Source organism: Danio aesculapii, chromosome 22, assembly GCF_903798145.1.
Source record: "Danio aesculapii chromosome 22, fDanAes4.1, whole genome shotgun sequence".
In the NCBI taxonomy this organism is placed as follows: Eukaryota; Metazoa; Chordata; class Actinopteri; order Cypriniformes; family Danionidae; genus Danio; species Danio aesculapii.
Window position 1 is genome coordinate 33097693 of NC_079456.1, and position 21678 is coordinate 33119370.

The 21678-nt window shown below is 38.8% G+C and overlaps 1 protein-coding gene across 1 annotated transcript; it reads right to left on the minus strand.

Annotated features, from left to right (window-relative positions):
* Nucleotides 1-10078: 10078 nt before the first annotated feature.
* Nucleotides 10079-21166, minus strand: LOC130216308 (E3 ubiquitin-protein ligase TRIM35-like). The gene is made up of 5 exons (XM_056448204.1): nucleotides 20702-21166; nucleotides 15185-15280; nucleotides 14711-14964; nucleotides 14519-14637; nucleotides 10079-11463 (listed from the first exon to the last, which is right to left on the minus strand). The coding sequence occupies exons 1-5, from the start codon at nucleotides 21086-21088 to the stop codon at nucleotides 10757-10759; spliced, it is 1563 nt and encodes a 520-aa protein (XP_056304179.1). The 5' UTR covers nucleotides 21089-21166; the 3' UTR covers nucleotides 10079-10756.
* Nucleotides 21167-21678: the final 512 nt, after the last annotated feature.

The following is a 21678-nucleotide window of genomic DNA, read 5'->3' on the forward strand; positions in this document are numbered from 1 at the left end:
ATATAATAAGTAATAAGGACTTATTTTTTCTGTTTTAATTTGATTTGAAAAGAGAGGTGGCCATTAGGTAACTCTAATGTCTACAGAGGCGTTTATGCTTAAACCCCAATGATTGTCATTTTTATATATATATATATTATATTTGACATGGAAGTTTCTAAAGTTTTATATCAGGCATAAGTTGAAGTAAACACAAGTTCATACTTTGCTGTACGCTGGTTTAGTCGGAGGAATGACAGACTTCTCCAGCAAATGCGATTCTCTTCTTGTCTTACTTGGTCCTGCTCTTGTTGCCTCTGCTCTTCTCTTTGGATGCTTTCCTTCAGGTCCTGTTCAATACGAGCAAGCTACACAACACAGATCAAGATGAACAGTTCAGTCAGTTTTGTTTTAAAAAATTAGTGACATTTTGTAATAAATGATACTTGAGAATGTGGCAAAAATACCCACCCTAAGCACAAAAATTAATGTTTTAAAAGATATTTTTGCCCATTTGTGGCTTTATTGTGATAGGCTGTATATATTGACAGGAAACTGGAAAGAGAGAAGAGGATGGGATCAAGAAAGGTCTGCACAGCTGGGACTATATGTCCCCGCACTGACCATTAGGATATCAGCACAAAGTTTATTTTGATAAACTACTATCGCTTTCTGGATCATCCTAGGAGCTATGTTGTTGGGGGCTAAATGCCCCTGGTCAAGTCTCCCCAGGCAAAATGGTCCAAGGTGACAGGCCAGACTAAAAAGTGTTTAAAAACATCTTATGAACGTCACGCAGTATGTTGCAACTGGTGCCTCACCCTGGAGCCATTCATGCGTTTGGGATTTGCATGTGTTTATCCAGTTACTGGGTCTTTCCCCACGAAAACCAGCAAGGCACAGCCGAAGGAGTGGCATTGGACCAACCTCCTGTGCACCCACCACCAGCATGAGGAGCCATATAGAGCCAGTGCAATGTGGATTAGGCAGTTATTGAAGGCCAGAGTCATCATAACACAATCTTTGATTCACAAAAAATGATTTTGTACTCTCTGCTTGGTCTGTGTCTGAGTCGTATATCTACGACTGATTGCTGATCCTCTCACTCCTGCTCCTTCTCTCAGTCTTCCCAATTACAGAGCGGGTGAGCTCATGGCTCCGCCCCCTCTTGGCTCTCTGGGAAGCCAAAACTAATTTACATGTGAAGCAACACACCCATAAATCAGCGAGCTGTGGACACGCCCCCAACATGACACTTTTTAACACATTATAATAAAAAAATCTGAATTGTGTTTTGAACTGAACCTAAACTGGCACACTCAGAACAACCATAATATTAATATTACATCATAAAAAAGAGGTAAACTATGTGCCCTTTAAGCTAAAATTTGGAAGCCCTTTTGTTTTTTTTAACGTATATCTAAGTGTGTACCTTTACAGTTTGCTTTTTGTATTCTCAATGTTCCCCTTTTCCTTTCAGTCTCTGTTTTTAATGGCTGTTGTTTATGTTTGTAAAATGTAAAAAATGTTAAATAAATCATACAAATAAGGAAAAAAGAAAATGTATATTTGTATAAAACTGCTAACTTCTTTTCTAACACTTTTAAACAACATTAAATGGATTACTAATCATATTTACCTCCTCCAACAAACATCTTTGGTCTTGTATTGTTCGTTGCTGCTCATGCAGAATGTTCGCAGCTGGTTCTTCAGTTCTCTGAACTACATGAGCGTCCATTGGTGAAAATAAACTTGACCTGTATAAAAATAAAGACAGATTTGGCCTGTAATATAGCACAATATTTGCTCTGGCTTGAATCGTGTCCCACAGAATGGGGTTTTGTTCGGCCACAATTATCATAATGTATCCTAACCCTAATGAAATGAAATACTAATGTCAGCAAAATTATGTTTAATTCTTATGTTGTCAATAACAGCCCTTGAACAGAACATCTGCGTTAGACGAGTGATCACATTTTACTGCATGCGCATTTCTGAAATTCTTATTTATCTTTAAATGTGTTTAGTTTTAATCCTAAATTTAAAGTCATTTTAGTCTTTTAAAGAACACTGTAAAAAAGCTGGGTTCCACACAGATGCTTAATGTCGTCCCAATGTTAAGTTGATTGAACACAAAACAATTAAGTTGCAACAAAAAACCCTCAAGAATTCAGTTTTTTTCAGCTTATTCTAAATAGGTGGTTTAAAGAAACAGCAAAAACTTTACTTTGAGTGAAGCATTTGTCAAGCCATCATTCAAAGCACATTGACAAACATCTTTAGGTTAAAACAAAAAAAAAAAGGAAATTTTTTTAACATGAAAATACTTTCAAAGCATTGGTTAATCTTATCTATTGTTAATGTCAGCATTTTACAAAGTTCAATACTGTAAGAATCTATTGCATCTATTGATGTAAGAATCTATTGTTATCACAACCCCGAATCAGAAAAATTTGTGACCGTATGGAAAACGCAAATAAAAAAAAGAAAGTAGTGATTTCCAAATTTACTTTGACTTGTATTTCATTGCAGAAAATACAACAAACATTATTTAATGTGTTCCTCATGATTTATATTTGTTTTTTTTTCAAAATAAACACCATTTCCCATTTTGGTTGTGACAGAAAATCATTTACCACTTTGTAATGTTGCCATTCCTTTTAACAACACTTAAAAGACATTTAGGGACTGAAGACACCAGCCTGATCTCACGAGAAAACGTAAGTATTTTACGTTTTGACAGTTTAGTGGCTAATTCGTACGAATTCGTACGAGTTCAGTCGTTTGAAATTGTACGATTTTAAAAAGGAGGCGTGGCAACTAACCCCACCCCTAAACCCAACCGTCATTGGCGGATGAGTAAATCGTACTAAATTGTACGAATTAGATCGTACGAATTCGTACGAATTAGCCACTAAATCAAAAAGTTACGAATTGCCGTGAGATTGTGTTGAAGACACCAAGTGATGAAGTGTTTCAGGTGTTATCTTGTCCCATTCTTCCTGCAAACAAGTCTTAAGTTGGGCAACTGTATAGGGTCTTAGTTGGCAAATTTTACTCTTCAAAATGTGCCACACATTCTCTATTGGGCACAAGTCGGGATTGCAGGCAGGCCAGTCAAGTACCTGTATCCTCTTCGTCCACAGTAGGACTTTGTAATGTGTGCAGAATGTGGTTTTACATTGAAATACGCATGGGGTCCCTAGAAGAGAAGGCAGCATATTGTGCTCAAAAATCTCTATGTGCTTTTCAGCATTAATGGTGCATCACAGAAGAACAAGTTACATTTGCCAAGGGCACTGACACAACCCCATACCATGACAGACCCTGGCTTTTGGACTTGCTGGAAACTTGATGATCCTTTTCTTCTTTAGTCAAGCACGCAGCATCTCAGATGCCTCCGAGCCCAGAGAAGTCGACAGCACTTCTGGACACTGTTAACATAGGGCTTCCTTTTGGTACAGTACTGTTTTCACTGGCATTTGTGGCTGTAACTACATATTGTGGTACTTGACAAAGATTTGCCGCAGTAGTCCTGAGCACATGTGGTGATATGCCTTATAGATGATTGAGGATTCTTGATGCAGTGCTACCAGAGGGATCAGAGATCACGGTTGTTCAGCTTAGGCTTGTACTCTTGTCCTTTACGCACTGAAATTCCTCCAGATTCCTTGAATCTTTTAATGATGTTCTGCACTGTTGAAGGTGAAATATCCAAATGTCTTCCTCTCTTTCTTTGAGGAACATTGTTTTTAAACATTTCAATCATTTTCTCACGTATCTGTTGGCCAGCTGGCGATCCTCAGCCCATCTTTGCTCCTAAAGGACTAGACCTTTCTTGGATGCTGCTTTTGTACCAAATCATAATTACAATCACCTGTTGACATCACCTGTGTCACATCACATCGTTATTTCACCAGTTTACCTGATTACTGCCCTAAACTGATCCTGTCACAACTGTTTCAAGAGTTCACACTTAGCTGATGATTCATCAAAAGCTTGTTTGGCATGCTGTCCCGGGAGAGAGCCCCGAGCTCAAGGGATCCTCGAGCCCGGGGCTTCCTCCCGTTTGCAGAGCGAGAGGGGAGCCTGAGCTCGGTGGATCTCAGAACTCCCCGTCTGCAGTAGATAAGGGAACACATGAGGAAAAAAGGGGGCTAGACAAATGCTTGATTGTTATGCATGATGTATATATTTGGATGTTGGGAGGAAACCGGAGAACCCGGGGAAAACCCACGCGGACACGGGGAGAATATACGAACTCCTCACAGAAACACCTACCGACCTGGCAGGACCAGGGTTGGCAGTGTTCTTGCTGTGGGGCTAACAGTGCTAACCACTGGGCCTCCGTGCCGCCCGATCTATAGTGAAGGAGGGGAATGGGGAGGAAGGGGGGTTTCTTCCAAACGAAGATAAAGTGGACTGAAAACTGTGGTTATTTATAGTAGCTTATGGCTCATATGATTGGATGATACTGATTAGCTTAATACGTGACCGGCTGTGATAAATCATAAGCACGTGATCCTCTCGAAATTAGTTTATAAATAAACCTCACTTCTGGAATGTGTTGCTGGTCTGAATGAAAGGATAGGATGGATATTTACAAATGAAATGAAATATTTTGTGTTCATATTGTCTGCAATGAAATACAAGTCAAAGCAAATTTAGAAATCACTACTTTCTTTTATTATTTGCATTTTCGATGCTGTCCCAGCCTTTTCTGATTTGGGGTTGTAGTAAATAGTTCATTCATTTAACTGTATTAACTAGTATAATTGCTTGCATGGAAAGTCTGACAAAGAAATTGAAGAGCAAACCTCCGATCAGTCCATTCTGCCTCTTCATCGGTCCACAAATCTGTCTCCATGTTCACAAAGAGCTCTGAGAAACAAACAGAATGAAATGGGGCATTGATTGAAATGTACACCATGTCGAATGCGAGGGTCAGTATATCTTTCCAAGCGCTCTGAAAAAGGATAGCATGTGGGATTTAGTGTGTGTGAGCGCTGTCAAATATCCTGAGGGAAACTGACACCAGCGTAACTCCACCTGACTGCAGGTTATTTACCACACATTCACCCGCCCACACTGCATTATCTGCACACTGGAGGACTGGAATGTCTCTTGAGCTTGCTTAGTAAAATAACAGCAGTAATTATATTTTTAGGGACATTATTAGTTATCCAGTCTTCTGTAGAATGCACAATGTGTCTAAAACTGTTTTTACAAAATAATACTGTATTTCTCAATCCTCTAAATCTAAGTGCATCCCATATCATACCCGCGTGGAGATCTGATTGATATCTGTGTAATTGTTAAAGGGATAGTTCACACAAAAATGAAAATTCATTCATCCTCAATGGTTATATTTGAGTTTCTTTCTTCTGTTGAACACCAAAGAAGTTCATTTGAGTAATGTAAGAAACCTGTAACCGTTCCTCTGTAGGATAAACTAATGGAAGTGTTGGAATATTGTTCCTTTATTCCATGTGTGTTCAATTCAAACCCAGGAGAAACCGTTCAATGCTTAAAAGATTAGTAATTAATTGAATTCAAATTCGATATTCAGAGCTCTGGGCATTCACAGATATAGTCTAGCTGTTATACAATGCTAACCGGGACTTATATCAGGCGTTCTGCAATGCCCAGTCTCTAATAACCCAGTTATATAGACATAAGGAGTAAGATGGGGGTGAGTTCCTGTCTGCTTCTCTGCACAGTTTGTACTTCCTCCACCATTCTCTTTCTGCTCAACTTGAATAGTTAAGTGCACCTTTAACATATTTCACAACTTATGACAACCATCCACTTCTTGTGACCATAAACATGTCTATATTTCTGGTAGACAGGAAGTCTGGAGCATGGTCCCCTCCTTGCATTATTTTCAGCCATTCTTCCCCTGTCAGCAGTACTTTAACAAAATGTTGGTTAATCAATTGCTAGTCAAGACATTTTCCTAATGAACACAACACATGTATTAGTCCATGATTAATATATGCTCTAATAAAAAAATAGAGAGACTACTATGAGTAACATAAGATGTATATAAGTTTAAAATTTTTCAAACACAATTTTGAGGTCAATATTATTAGCCCCTTTAAGCTAATTTTTTCAGATAAACCATCTTTATACAATAACTTGCCTAATTACCCTATTAACCTAATTAACCTTGTTAAACCTTTAAATGTCACTTTAATCTGAAAACTAGTGTCTTGAAAAATATCTAGTGAAATATTATGTATTGACATCATGGCAAAGATAAAATAAATCAGTTATTAGAGATGAGTTATTAAAACTATCATGTTTAGAAATGTGTTTAAAAAATTCTGCTCTCTATCAAACAGAATTTGGAAAAAAAAACAGTTGGGGTTAATAAGTCAGGCTAATAATTCAGGTGGTCTAATAATTCTGACTTCAACTGTCTGTCTGTCTGTCTGTCTGTCTGTCTGTCTGTCTGTCTGTCTGTCTGTCTGTCTGTCTGTCTGTCTATCTATCTATCTATCTATCTATATATAAACAATTCTGTCGGGTTCACCTGTTTTGTCATCACTTTAGACATTACGCTAGAGAATCATTCAAACACTAGTTCTAAAGTGATGTTGATGAAGTAGCAACGGTTTCTGCTGTTCTGACGTCAGCTGCAGATGTGAATCAATGGCGGAAGAAAGTAGTTCCTCGTACAAAAGGACTTTTTAGACTCTTTGAGTTTGATTTTCTTTTCTATAAACACTATTAAGCCGTCGAACTGTTGTATAAACGCAAGTAGCTGTATATTGATTTGGCTGTATATCATCACTGTTGGGATACTAAGGCACTCGGCATGCGGCCTCCAACCAGTGCTGATATCCAGCCACATCGCACTGCTACTCGTGTGATATTGCCCGTATATAATTTTAGCTCGTCAGGTAGATAATATTAATATGCAGGGCATTAAATTTGCATTTAAATGAGGACCGTGTTTTACATTTACTTTTGATTTTGAAAAAAGGAATTTAATATTGTGCGAAATAAATCTGAAACTGAAACTTAAAAACTATTTAACATTTTTGTTTGCGATAACACGGCTTTAAAATGACATACAGATGAAGACAGAATTATTCACCCTCCTGTGATTTCTTTTCTTTGTCAAATATTTCCAAAATTATATTAAACAGATTCACGATTTCTTTCACAGTATTACCTCTAATATTTTTTCTTCTGGAGAAGGTCTTATTTTGTATTATTTCGGCTAGAATAAAAGCAGTTTTTAATTGTTATAACCCATTTTAAGGTCAATATTATTAGCCCCCTTAAGCAATATTTGTTTTGGATTGTCTACAGAACAAGCCACTGTTATACAATGACCTGATTACCCTAACCTGCCTAGTTAACCTAGATAGTTAAGCATTTAAATGTCAAATAAGACTGAATACTATATAAGCTGAATACTATATAGTAGCACCCCCCCCACACACACACACACATACACACTTACCTGAGTTGAAGTGTCCAGTCTGTGCGCTGCAGCTCTCTTCAGTCTTTCTCAGTCGCTCTGCTCTTTTATCTTCATTGTGCTTCAATAATGCAGCACTTCTATGGTTTCTCCTTCCATGACTTCATGTTTCCTTCAGTGTGATCGATTCGCACTCCTCCTTGTCTAATTAGACTCTTGAAGTGTCGCCGTCTGCATGCCTCAATAAGCCATAAGAACCAGCTAATGAATGTGCAGAGACTGAGTGCTATTTACAGGGTTTGTTCGGTCCTGGAAAACTTGGAAAAGTCAACCCAGACTCATAATGGATACGTACCCCTGTATACATTTCTACAGAGCACCAAATATGTCCCAGGATGTAGTTTTTTTTGCAGTTTTTGTTTCAATGAATCCACCAGAGACAGCTGTGTATGCTTTTTCAGATCTCAAATTTCTCTCGCCACAGCCATTTACGCCTGCTGGTCTCACGTTTAACCACCAGAGGCCACTGTCGACTGACTGACTAATTGACCGATCAACCACACCCACCCCCTTCCTTAAACCCAACCCCACAGTGTATTCGAAAGCACCAATTGACCAGCCCACCCACTTCCCTAAACCCAACCCCAGTGTTTTCAAAAGCATTCCAGAAAAAGAAAAGCCCTGATTTTTACCACATTTTCAGGTCTTACCACAGTCTCCCCCCATTATTTACTTATTTTAGTTGTGGCTTTTGTTTTGCCTGCTTTCTGGAACCGTTTTTCACTGGACATGAACCATGTCGCCGCGGTCAGCTGATGTACATGGCGAGCCACTGGACAAACTGGTAACAGTAGAAAAGCCGTCCACACAGAGGTAATCGGTCAGCTGGTATGTGAGAAAAGAAACAGCATCATACCGCCCTGTAGTATTAATTTTAAAGACAAGATGCATCCATATGTACTTCTGGCTACATAATTCATAATCTCTAGAAATGTATATAGGCCTACATTTTCAGAATGAGCCTGTGTTGCGAAAAGTCATGGAAATTTGACAAGGCATGTTCCAGGCCTGACAAAGTTTTGGAAAAACAAACAAACTCAAAATGTTTTTGTAAAAGTTCTGGAAATGTGTTGAACAAATATCTGTGTACTTGAATATGTTTGCGATGATAACATTGGATACATTTTAAATATAATTGCATGATTCACCGCTTCACGTGTCTCTCTGTGTGGGGGGAATATCGTAAATAAATTCCGATATTCGTGCAGAAATAAATTAACATTTTGAATTTACTCGCTTCAGTCAAGCGTAGAATCCGCCTCATTCGCGCGCCAAATTCACTTTACAACAGACGCTGATCAGAAGAAAGATCAGAAAGAGCTTTATTGCCAGGTATGTTCACACATACGAGGAATTTGTTTTCATGACAGAGCTTCTACAGTGCAACAGGATAACAGAGACAGGACAAAAACAGATAATAAATATATATAAAACAAAATTTGAAGTAAGTAGTGAGTGCAAATATACAGATTAACAAGTGTATGTACGTGTTTATTACTATATACAACGTTATATGTGCAGCTGTTATGTGCAACTGGCATGTAAGTGTGTGGTTAAATAAGTGTATGTGTGTAAAAAGGTGTATAGCAAGTAGTGATGTTGGTTCCACAATTATTATCATCAAGTGTTCATGAGATGGATTGCCTGAGGGGAGAAACTGTTTCTGTGTCGGGCTGTTCTGGTGCGCAGTGCTCTGTAGCGTCGACCAGAAGGTGAAAGTTCAAAGAGGCAGTGTGCTGGGTGTGAGGGGTCCAGAGTGATTTTGGCAGCCCTTCTGCTCGCTCTGGATAAGTACAGTTCTTGGGGAGTAGGAAGGGTTGTACCAGTGATTCGCTCAGCAGTCCGAACTATTCGATGTAGTCTTTGGAGATCGTATTTAGTAACTGAGCTAAACCAGACAGTTATTGATGTGCAGATGACTGATTCAATGATGGTGAATTTACATAATTGGTGGGGCTTCTGTCTGCCTGGTGACTCTAGCTTAGTTGCTAAATGGCTAACATGGATTTTATTGAGAGAGTAGCTGTGTTTATGTGCTTTATGAAGACATAACCAAGACAAAGCTACAAGAGAAAGCTTCTGATTGGTTAACGCGCCGCAAATGTCCACTGAAGTTCAAATTTTCCAACTTGAGCGATTTCGCGTTACGCGCATCAATCAAGCAAAATGCTCAACTCGCGCCGCTTTATTTACATGAATTGCATCATTCGCGCCACCTGGTCTGAGCAGTTTAATAATTCAGGGGGTCTAATAATTCTGACTTCAACTGTGTGTGTGTAAATGTGTGTATATATATATATATATATATATATATATATATATATATATATATATATATATATATATATATATATATATATATATATATATATATATATATATATATATATACACATACAACAATTCTGTCTGGTTCACCTGTTTTGTCATCACTTTAGACATTACGCTATCCAATTATTTTGGAAATTGAACTGCGAGGATTAAAGGAATCTATCCTTCAGGTGCAGAAAAAAATAGAAAATGACATTGAGAAGAGATAAACGCAAGATAAATTTTAGCTTTGCTTTTGATGTTAAAGACATAATCTAGCACATTTATTGAAAATAGGCATTTAGAGATTGATAAACTTCAACTACGTTATACAGAAGCTTACAAGTTTCATCTTTTGTGCGCTTAAGAGTAGTACTCTACTCCTCTTAATTCTTAGAGTAGTATTAAAGCCCATTTATAAAATAGCCTACAAATGTAGAAGGTGAAGTGCAATTGAAAATCGTTTTACCAATCTTTGGTAGATCTTGAAAACTGAACTATTGTCATGTGAAATGCAGATCCAAATACAGGTTTATACTCAGAGAATGGTCAGGCAAACAATGGTCAACACAGGGGCAAACAAATGTACACAGGAAATCCAAAGTCGAGGTCAAAACACAGGCGAATGGTCAGTACAGGCAGGCAGCAAGCAACGTAAAACAAGACAAGTATAAGGAGTATAACAAGACAAGTATACAAGTATAAAACACACACAGTATAACAAGACTCAGCAACGTGTGTGTGTGTGTGTGTGTGTGTGTGTGTGTTTGTGTGCTGTATTAATTGTCCAACTAATCAGTCTTCGAGCAGCTACAGCTGTGTGTGTTAGCAATCAGCCAGGATTAGGAACCGGTGTGTTGTCCATATAATGGCGGATTTGTAGGGCTGTGTTTACCAGCGATCTGTAAGGATTAGATCGCTGGTGATTGTGACGACTATAGAAAACTTCATAAAAATCAGGACGATCCAGGACGTTTACTGGTTATTGCATGGTAAGATCCTCAGAGGGTGAAAACCCCAGAAAAAAGGAAAGACGGTGTCAGTAATGGTGGTTGTGAATGTGTGTATATGTCTGTTGGTTACAGAATCAGAGAAACACACTATCCCTCTGTCGCAGTCCAGTTCAACTCTCACACGCTCAATACCTCGTTTAACATAAAAGGTGGACACACTTGAGATTTGGGAATGGTATGGTGTACATTCATCTTCCTCCACATCCTCATCTTCCTCATCATCCTCATCTTCCTCCTCTTCCTTCACAATCGGGTCATCCTCATCTTCCTCATCATCCTCATCTTCCTCATCATCCTCATCTTCCCCCACATTCTGGTCATCCTCCTCTTCCTCATCATCCTCATCTTCTTCATCGTCCTCCACATTCTGATCCTCTTCCCTCGCATGCTCCACACTCCACGAATAAGAGCTACACAACACATCTCCCTTCCTCTGGCTCGATGCTTTAGTTACTCCGACACACCAGCATTCACTGTCGTTCACTTCCACAACCCAGCTGTGTTTTCCTGAGCTAAAACCCTCTGAACCCAGAACGCACATATACCAGTTGAATCTCTCTGGGTTATCAGGAACATCTTGTTTTTTGATCTCACTTTTTATCAGGAAGGTCAGATCATCAGACAGGATGAGATGTGGATGAGCAGTGTTTGGATCCAGAATCACAGGAGCTGAAGAGACATAATCAACAGCTGTTTTTATTCTCACGTTCATATCATGACCAAGAGTGACATTACATGAAGGCATAATTAAAGCTGCAAGCAGAATTAAGAGGGCCAAGGTAAGCTCTTGGGCACAGCAACCTGTGTGGCTTCAGGAACACGGCACACACACATTTTTTAAGTAACCAAAAATGTTTATTCATTCTCTTTTCGATTATTCAATCCATTTATTAATCTGGGGTCGCCACAGCGGAATGAACCGCCAACTTATCCAGCACATTTTTACGCATCGGATGCCCTTACAGCCGCAACCCATCTCTGGGAAACATCCACACACACTCATTCACACATATACTCATACACTTCGGACAATTTAGCCCAGTGTTTCCCAACCCTGTTCCTGGAGGCACACCAACAGTACATAATTTGGATGTCTCCGTTATCTGACCCATTAACTTCAGGTTTTGGATGTTATGATAAGATGATTCAGGTGTGTTTGATTAGGGAGAGGTTGAAAATGTGGACTGTTGGTGTGCCTTCAGGAACAGGGTTGGGAAACACTGATTTAGCCTATCCAATTCACCTGTACCGCATGTCTTTGGACTGTGGGCGAAACCGAAGCACCTGGAGGAAACCCACGCGAACGCAGGGAGAACATGCAAACTCCACAAAGGAACGCCAACTGAGCCGAGGCTCGAACCAGCGACCTTCTTGTTGTGAGGCGACAGCACTACCTACTGCACCACTGCATATCAGTTTGAGAAGCTGTGAGAAGATTTCTCAGGTTAAATTGAACATAGTGGCATTTTTCTCATTGTGATGAGATGTACAGTGCATCCGGAAAGTATTCATAGTGATTTACTTTTACCACATTTTTTTATGTTACAGCCTTATTCCAAAAGGGATTACATTAATTTATGTCCCCAAAGTTCTACACACAATACCTCATAATGACAATGTGAATTGTTGCAAATTTATTAAAAATAAAAACCTGAAAATCCAATCTACATCAGTATTCACAGCCTTTGCTCAATACTTTGTTGATGCACCTTTGGCAGCAATTACAGCCTCAAGTCTTTTTGAATATGATGCCACAAGCTTGGCACACCTGTCTTTGGGTATTTTTGCCCATTCTTCTTTGCAGTACCTCTCAAGCTCTATCAGCTTGGATGGGAATCGACGGTGTCTTATGCTTCTGCAAAATCCAATATTAAGAGAGTGACTCCATAAGGTACATAACCTGCGCACAATTGATTATTATTTTAATGTGTAAAGTCATGGACACATCTCACAGCGCAAAGCATAACTTATCCTTTAAAGGGCACCTATGGTGAAAAATCTACTTTTCAAGCTGTTTGGACAGACATGTGTGTAGACATAGTGTATAGACCGTCATATTAGGGTGATAAAAACACACCCAGTCCTTTTATTTCAATTTAGCAACATAAAAACGGTGGACCAATTGGAGCGGTTTTCAGACCGACCGCAACTTTACGTAGGAATGTGGTCCCCCCGCCCACCGAATTGATTGACAGCTGCGTATTAACATGTCCTGGTAGTCACGTGTATAATCATATCAACAAGATCAGACGTGCGCAAAGCAGCCGGGAATAAAACGTCTGTGTAGTTCGCTAGGATCATCAGTCATCATCAAATGTGATCAAGAGTGAGTTTCACAAGGATAACATGTTTTAAAACAGAGCATGTGTGTAATGAATTACAGCGATTCACTTCAGCTTTACTTCATCAGCACAGCCGCGTGTCAGAATAATTATAAAGGAAGACGCTTCAATCCCGCTTTGTGGACGTTAAATCAGGTTTATTTTGTACATTAACATAACAGATATCCATACAGCAGTGGAGATTAACCTGTCTCCTGTCACATTTGCATGCAAAAGGAGTGCAAAGCTAAACGGGCGCTCTGTCTGTCTGTGTGTTTGTGTGTGTCTGCTGCGGTGTGTGTGTGTGCGCACGTATGTCTGCTTGTGCGCGCGTGAACTTTGTGTGACTCTGCAATGCAACAGCACAATAAATACTCATTGGTAAAGTTCTTACTGTTCTTGTGAGAGTATTTCTCACAAACGCTACTTGAGATCTGCTTCCTTTAAGTCTGTCTGTTGTCTGACGCTGCCGAGGGAGGAGATTAAGGCACGCAGAAAGGCACGTGGAAACGGTAGGCGGGGAGGACTAGCCTTAAAGAAGCAGTACGACAAAACAGCACCCTAGTGCAAAAATGTATCAAATAGAATCTTGCAAAAGGTATAATAAAATATCTGATGGGTGTTTTGAGCTGAAACTTTACAGACACATTCTGGAGACGCAAAACACTTATATTAAATCTGAAAAAAGGGCTAACCTAGGTGCCCTTTAAATGTCCATGCTTAATGTCATTGATGAGGTCTATCTATTGAAAGGGTTACCTACAATGGAGTAATCCTTAACGTCCCTGCTATGTAGCGCATAAATATGTATGTGTATATATATATATATATATACACACACATGTATGTATGCATGTATGTATGTATGCATGTATATCTATTTATATATATATATATATATATATATATATATATATATATATAGTAGGGGTGTCAAAATTAATTGATTCTTCTGTGCACCGTGATGCAGACGCAGACAAATCGGTTCAGTAATAATCATAACCGTTTATTATGTACTGACGTCATTTATCTCATATGCGCTCTTACCAGGGCTGGCGTGTCCATAGAGGAGACCTAGGCGATCCGCGACACCCCCCCACCAATCCTCACTTTACTAACGGGTCCCTTTCGTTTTCACTTTCGGGTTAAGGGCGGAGGCCGGTGTGATCGTCCTTTGCTTAGAGCGGCAGTTCAGCTTGCTCCGGCCCTGGCTCTGTCGCGAGCGCAGGTATTTACAACACTACAGGCGCCAACTACTTAAAAATTTCACTGTGTGTGTGTTTTCTGGAAAGTCTTCCACTGGCACTTACTGTACAGCAGAAGCCCCTATTTCTATATATATATGTATGTGTCTATGACTTGACTTGAAGTATAACATACAGAGCTGTAGTGCAAACTCTTACTGTAGTAGACGATGTCCTGCATTTTTTTCCAAACTCTGAACGAGAGGTTCCCCAAGTACTGAGACACATGAATCAAAGCTCCAGAAGGCATCTGTGGATCTGGATATAAGGACTGGATTCTGGAAGAACATTCAGGAGTCAGAACTGCAGTGGCTTTGGTTTCATAAGCAGAGACACCAACAGTTCACCCACCTTTCCATTGAGACTGAGAACTCCTTCAGAAAGCAGATGTCATTGGCTTTCAGCATCTCCTCCGTGTCTCTGATTGTGTGCGAAAGAGCTGAGATGTGTGTGTTCATCTCCTCCAGCTTCTCTTTCATCATCTGCTTCTTCTGCTCCTCTTCCTCCCTTAGTGCAGTGATTGCAGCTTTTTCTTCATCTCGGAGAAACTGGTGAAGCTTCTCAAACTGATGTTTAATCTTCTGCTCTGTGTGATCTGCTTGAGTCTGAGAGTAAAAAAAAACATCCCGATGTTCTCAGTGAACACATATTAGTACGTTACACTGTTTATTTTAGGGATAAATTAAGAAGCATGACATATAAAAGATCCAGAAACAGATTATTTATATTATTTATACAAATAAGAAATTCGGCTTATATTAAAATGCTTAATTATGTCTCGATAATACTCCTTAATTAAAATGACTGTTGATTGTGTTTCCTCACCTTGATATACTTGTGAGTTTCCTCAAACTTTGTTTTCAGTAGTTTATTGTTGTTTAGTTTACCCTGTAAAGGCTTCAGTGCTGTTTTGACCTCCTCCTAGAATATAAGCACATATAACAACAATGAAATAGTTTTTCATTCATAAATTTACTGTCAATTCAGAGCGGGGACCATTGGGGGGGTACACTTCGGGATTCGGGTGTGCATTTAAATAAAACAATATGGAAACACGTCTGTCCTGACGTGTTTTATTTTGAATATAACTAATTGGGGGGGGGGGGTTATCCCATATTTTTACATCCTAATGCTGACAGGTACGGTGTGTGTGCTCTCACTCCACACACAAAATGTGTGTGTGTGCACTTGAATAGGGTAAAATCAGAAGACCAGGGGCGTGTTTCAAAAATAGGGTTGGGTATCGTTTTGGGTTATTTCGATACCGATGCTAAATCGATACTTTTAAAACGGTACCAGTGCCAAAACGGTGCTTGAACCGATACTTTTGAGCCACAAAATTATGATGGATGACTCTAGAAAAATCATTTATTTGACAAAATCTTTTAAAGAATAATTTTAATAGAACAATATAATCAAAGTTTAAAGTAAAAGAATGCGCTGTACTGCCTGCGTCCATTACCTTAGCAACAAGAACAAATGCCTGACATCGCCTGTCCGCATTCCTCAAAGATGTTTAGAGTTAAATGTTTATAGATGGTGTAGCAACACGTACCTATGTGTGCCTTTGATACACCTCTTGATGCTTCTTATGTACTCGTCGCAGCACCAGTGGCACCGAAATTAGGCACCGAAATTCATATGCTGTTTTGATCCGGTACATACCGGTTACAAAGTTACTGGTGCTACAATGGCACCGTTTCAGTACCCAACCCTATTTAAAAAGCAGGTCAAGTTAAAATTATTGTAGTTAATCCTGAAATCAGAGGAAACTATTGGTTTTTTGTTTAAAATAGGGAGGTATGTCAAACCTAGGAAAGCACAGTAAGTCATATTCTGTGTCATTGTGACAACTTACTTTATGAACCTAACCTGGGGTGCGTTTCTGAAAGCCATCCTTAGCCAACTAAGGTCGCAAGTTCTGTCGTTACAAACATAGTTTGTTGATTTGATGTTTCAAAAAATCCATCATTACAACGAACATTCGAAACCTCTACGCTTGCAACTATACCTCAAGAACATTCTAACATTTAAACATTCGGAATTATTAAAAAAAAAGCATTAAAGTCATCGCTCCTAGGTGTAATTTGCTTTCAAAGCATTTCTTACAGTTCAGTTTTAGCGATCTTCATGTTTACAATAGCGCTCCCTTTGCAGTGCACTTTGAAAACATTGATGTCATTTTAAACACAGCCATGGCTCATGACGAAAGCTATAGGTGATCTATTATTTAAAAGCGGAATTTACGTTACATCTCCAAAGCTTGTGAAAACAAAAAACATAGCATACGTTAATCATTTAAATTTATAGTAAGTTATTTATTTAGTATCTGTGCTGTATATGACATGGGCCTATTGGTAAGCACATTTCTGCAGTGGTTTACACGTGTCAAATTGTAAAAGTAAACTTAAAAAAAACAACAACAATATCCTACTTTAATAATAATAATCATCATTATTATTATTAATATTATTAATGTTATTATTATTGTAGGATTTTCTTAATTTTCTAATAAATAATAAATATTACATTTCATTTCTTAATAAATAGCCTCATTATTTATTTATTTATAAGATTTATATATGAGATTAGAATAGTGTTAGCTTTTGTACGTGCTTTTATGTTTTAGAATAGAATATGTAATATTCTCAATAATATTTGTAAAGGACAAACATTTTTTTTTATGTTACAGCCTTATTCCAAAAGGGATTACATTCATTTATTTCCTCAAAATTCTACACACAATACCTCATAATGACAATGTGAAAAAAGAGTTTTGAATTTGTTGTAAATTTATTAAAAATAAAAAAAGCTGAAGAATCACATGTACATCAGTATTCACAGCCTTTGCTCAATACTTTGTTGATGCACCTTTGGCAGCAATTACAGCCTCAAGTCTTTTTGAATAGGATGCCACAAGCTTGGCACACCTGTCTTTGGGAATTTTTGCCCATTCCTCTTTGCAGTACCTCTTAAGCTCTATCAGGTTGGATGGGGAAGCGACGGTGTACAGCCATTTTCAGATCTCTCCAGAGATGTTCAATAGGATTTAGGTGTGGGCTCTGGCTGGGCCACTCAAGGACATTCACCAAGTTGTTGTGAAGGCTCTCCATTGATATTTTGGCGGTGTGCTTTGTGAATACATAATGAATTAATAATTTGTAGCCTACCGTTTCAACTACCTGACCCGCATGGTCTTTGTTTTACCCATAACCAAATCATAAATAAATATAGACAAGTTACACACAAATTGCCAGCTGTCAATCACTTTTTCCACAGGACTCTGGCATGAATAGGCAGAGTGATCTGTGTCGTTATAATGGCGTCGACAAACTTGGTTGGGAAAACAGATGCACAACCAACAGGAACCAACCAACAGTATCTGACGATTTCACTAAAATTAATAAGCACAAGCGTAAAAGCGAAAGACTGAAGCAGTGTACTGACACTGTGAAACGTTACCTGATAGATTCAAAAGACCGAAGAGTCGTTAGATAGAGACAAAATGAAGTGTGTTTGTGTGTGTGGTAGGCATGGGCCGGTATAAGATTCTGATAGTATGATACCTTGATATTTTTATCCAAGGTTATCACGGTATTGTGATTACTGCTCTAAAATAAGTTCTTTTTAAATGTCTGGGTGAAAAACAAAAACCCTTTTCCCCTTTAAATACAATTTGAGAAACATTTAAAACATTTTGGAACATTAAACATGTCAGGCTAAATGAATCATAGACTTCTGCTGTCTTCATTTGCTTCAAAACACAGATTTCTTTATGATTTAAAATTTGGATATGTTTTCTGCAGGAGATACTGTTGTCCTAAAAACACATACCTTTGGAATGGTATTGCAGAAAATTTGGACAGTTTTAAAACCTTGACTTTTCCAAACCGCGGTATACCTTGAAAACGATTATCATCCCATGCCTAGTGTGCGTGGTCACATGATGTGCGTTTTCAGCAAGTGGTACTCGTTTAGTGTGGATGGAGGGCTGTTCAGAAATGCTAGATGAAATGCCAGTCTGGATTGTTTTCATTCTAAAATGCCATTTTAAAACTAAGCTGTATTAGTTTAAGCGGGGCTAAGTGTGTATTTTTTTGCGAGCGAGTTTGCAAAAAGGGGTGGGGCGGAGGATCGCGATGCCGGCTCAGCATCGTGACTGGGCGGTGTCAAGATTGTTATTTCGGTGCACCGCGATGCAGATTGGGGCAATTCGATATCAGTTCAGTAACAGATCATAACCGGTTATTACGTACTGACGTCATTTATCTCTAATGCGTGATGTCGTAGTAGAATACTATGGCGAAGGAGGCTAGGCGAGTAAATAAAACGCTCCTACTACTTAAAAGATAGATAGTTATGCACAGTTCAACTGCTTGTGAGTTTGCTGGACATTTCATTGACACTGAAGAAGGCACAACACATAAGAAATGCTGTAAAACTCCATCTCTGCCTCTCTCTCTCTCTCTCTCTCTCTCACTTTGGACATTTGACCCGCTGGCATGTTCATGAGGTAACTTTTCCTCTCCTCTTAGCTGTTAAAGCGATACTTGTGGATCCAGACACGAGCGTGCCTGAGGTGCAAGTTTCTCCACTGTGTCTATTGTGGATTACCTGTGATAATCACGTATTATGTGCGTATAGACTGTAACCGCGAATGTTTTTCCCGCCATCGGTGAACAGCGCTTTAATTTCTAAAGCCAATCGCAGGCCTTTCTGTTGAGTGGGTGAAGACAATGACCAATCATAGGGGTCTAAAACCTCACTTGACAGCACTCAAAAAGCAATAATAATTACATTCATTTATTAGCTTTAAATGCTCATGCTGTCTTCTGGGCATGTATTGGAGTTTTGTTTGATACATTCAAAAATAGGGTGACGCAGTGGCGCAGTAGGTAGTGCTGTCGCCTCACAGCAAGAAGGTCGCTGGTTCGAGCCTCGGCTGGGTCAGTAGTCGTTTGAGGAGTTTGCAAGTTCTCCCTGTGTTCGCGTGGGTTTCCTCGGGGTGCTCCGGTTTCCCCCACAGTCCAAAGACATACGGTACAGGTGAATTGGGTAGGCTAAATTGTCCGTAGTGTATGAGTGTGTATGGATGGGTTGCAGCTGGAAGGGCATCTGCTACATAAAACATGTGCTGGATAAGTTGGTGGTTCATTCCGCTGTGGCAACCCCGAATTAATAAAGGGACTAAGCCAAAAAGAAAATGAATGAATGAATGAATTCAGAAAGAGTGTTTTCTTTGAGCAGGTCAAAGTAAAGGGTACAGTTCATATATCTTACTGCTGTATTAATGAATTTTTTTTTATTACAAATAATATATAAATATTAATATATTTCTAGATTTTAATAAAAAAAAAATGCTTGTGTTGTGAAGAAAAAATCTAATTATGTAAGGAAAGCATCATCAATGCACCGTGATGCACCAAGACATCGGATTGAACCGAATCGATGGCATGATAATCGTATCCGAACCGTGACACCAGTGTAGGTTCACACCTCTAATTGTGATGTCTATCGGCCATCTGTGATGGCATCGTCTATCGACCCAACTCCACTGTGGTTATGTTAAAAAGCTTTGGTATGATGCTTCTGTCTATATCAAAAAAGATACTTTTTAATTTTAATTTGCATTTTAAAAATATAATTTTTGATGTTTTAATTATGATAATTTGAAAAAACAAGTTTTTTTATTAACCAATTTATCTTGTTGATTAAGTTTAAAAGTGTAAATTTTCCAACAAAAAACCCTGTTTTACTTTGTTTCATAAGGAACTGAAAAATTAATTTTGTACTATTCAGCATAGTGCTAATAGAAAGGCCATTAAACCTGTCCATTTGTGCTCTAGTTTCAAAGTCTTTCATTAATGTAAAGATCCTGCTTGTTTGTAACTCAAGAATTTTATTTAATTATGTATACTCCTGTTTTTTTTGTTTGTTCTATTTATTTTTTGTACTGTTATTATTATTTACTGTCCATCACCCTGGATTTACTTTGTTTGCTATATCGTTATTTATGTGCTGGTTAAAGCATTAAAAAACAGTGTTTGGACTCCTGGGGAAGCCGGAGCACCCGGAGAAAACCCACGCCAACACGGGGAGAACATGCAAATGCCAACTGACAGAGTCGGGATTTAAACCAGCGACCTTCTTGCTGTGAGGCCACAGTGTCAACCACTACAAACCCTTTTTATTACCAAAATAAATAATTATGGGGCACATATATGTTTCCATTGCACAGTACACGGTGTAAAAATAAAAAATAAATGAGATAAAAATGATTCTCAGAATCTCAGAAGCTTTTGAATTATGGCTCTTTAATATTAAAGAAGAAACATTTCTGACCTTATATGATGGAACCACTGCACTGATGGGTCTGAATGTGTGATTGTCGTGTTCTTGTGAGGTGATGCACACTACACACAAAGGCTGTTTGTCCTCCAGACAGAAGAGTTTGAGTTTCTCGTTGTGTAAACCGCAATAATCCTCGGATGAAAGCTTCTCATTTCTCTCCTTCTGAACCGACTCGCACAAGTTTTTTAACCCGAGATTAACTGTAGGATCACCTCTTGAAGATCTTCTCCTGCAGAGAGCACACTCCCGAGTGCCCTTTCTCCAGAAATGTTGAAGACACTCTCTACAGAAACTGTGACTACATGATAAAATGACAGGATCCTTGAAGATTTCATGACACACAGGACAAGAAAGATCATTTTCAGATAGTGAAGCCATTTTCAGCAATCTGAACTTTGCTTTCACTTTCTGTTTGACAGTTTAAAATAAGATTCAACAGGAATCGCAGAGACCCGCTGTCTGTTTAGGGGGGGAAATAACTACCAAACTTCCCTAGTCTCTTCCCGCTCAGTGTTTTAGAGGGTGGAGTTTCTGAATGTGTGGGTTTGTTAAGTGACGTCAGGCAGGAACGAGGCGTAGGGTGAAGCTGCAGGCCCGGTGGAACAAAGTTGTATTTGATCGGATGGGTGGGCTTCCTTTCTTGCTATTGTGTGACTATAAAGCAGAAAAACTTCCAATTAAACTTTCAGCCTTTCACAAACAAGCTCTTTTAGCTTGGAAATTAATAAACAAGCATAACTTCTCCCCACACCAATGTTATATTTGGAACAACTGTAATATTTTGTACAAACATAAAAGCTTGTTCTTAAAAAAATGGTTTGAAAAAGGAATTTTTTTGGTGGGACAGGTACTAAATTCCCAAGGTTACTTAATGACTTATGAAGAATTTTTATCACACTTTAATTTCCCTGTATCCCATAAAGAATTTGCAATGGTATTTGCTGCTATTCCTCTATGTATTGTCTCAC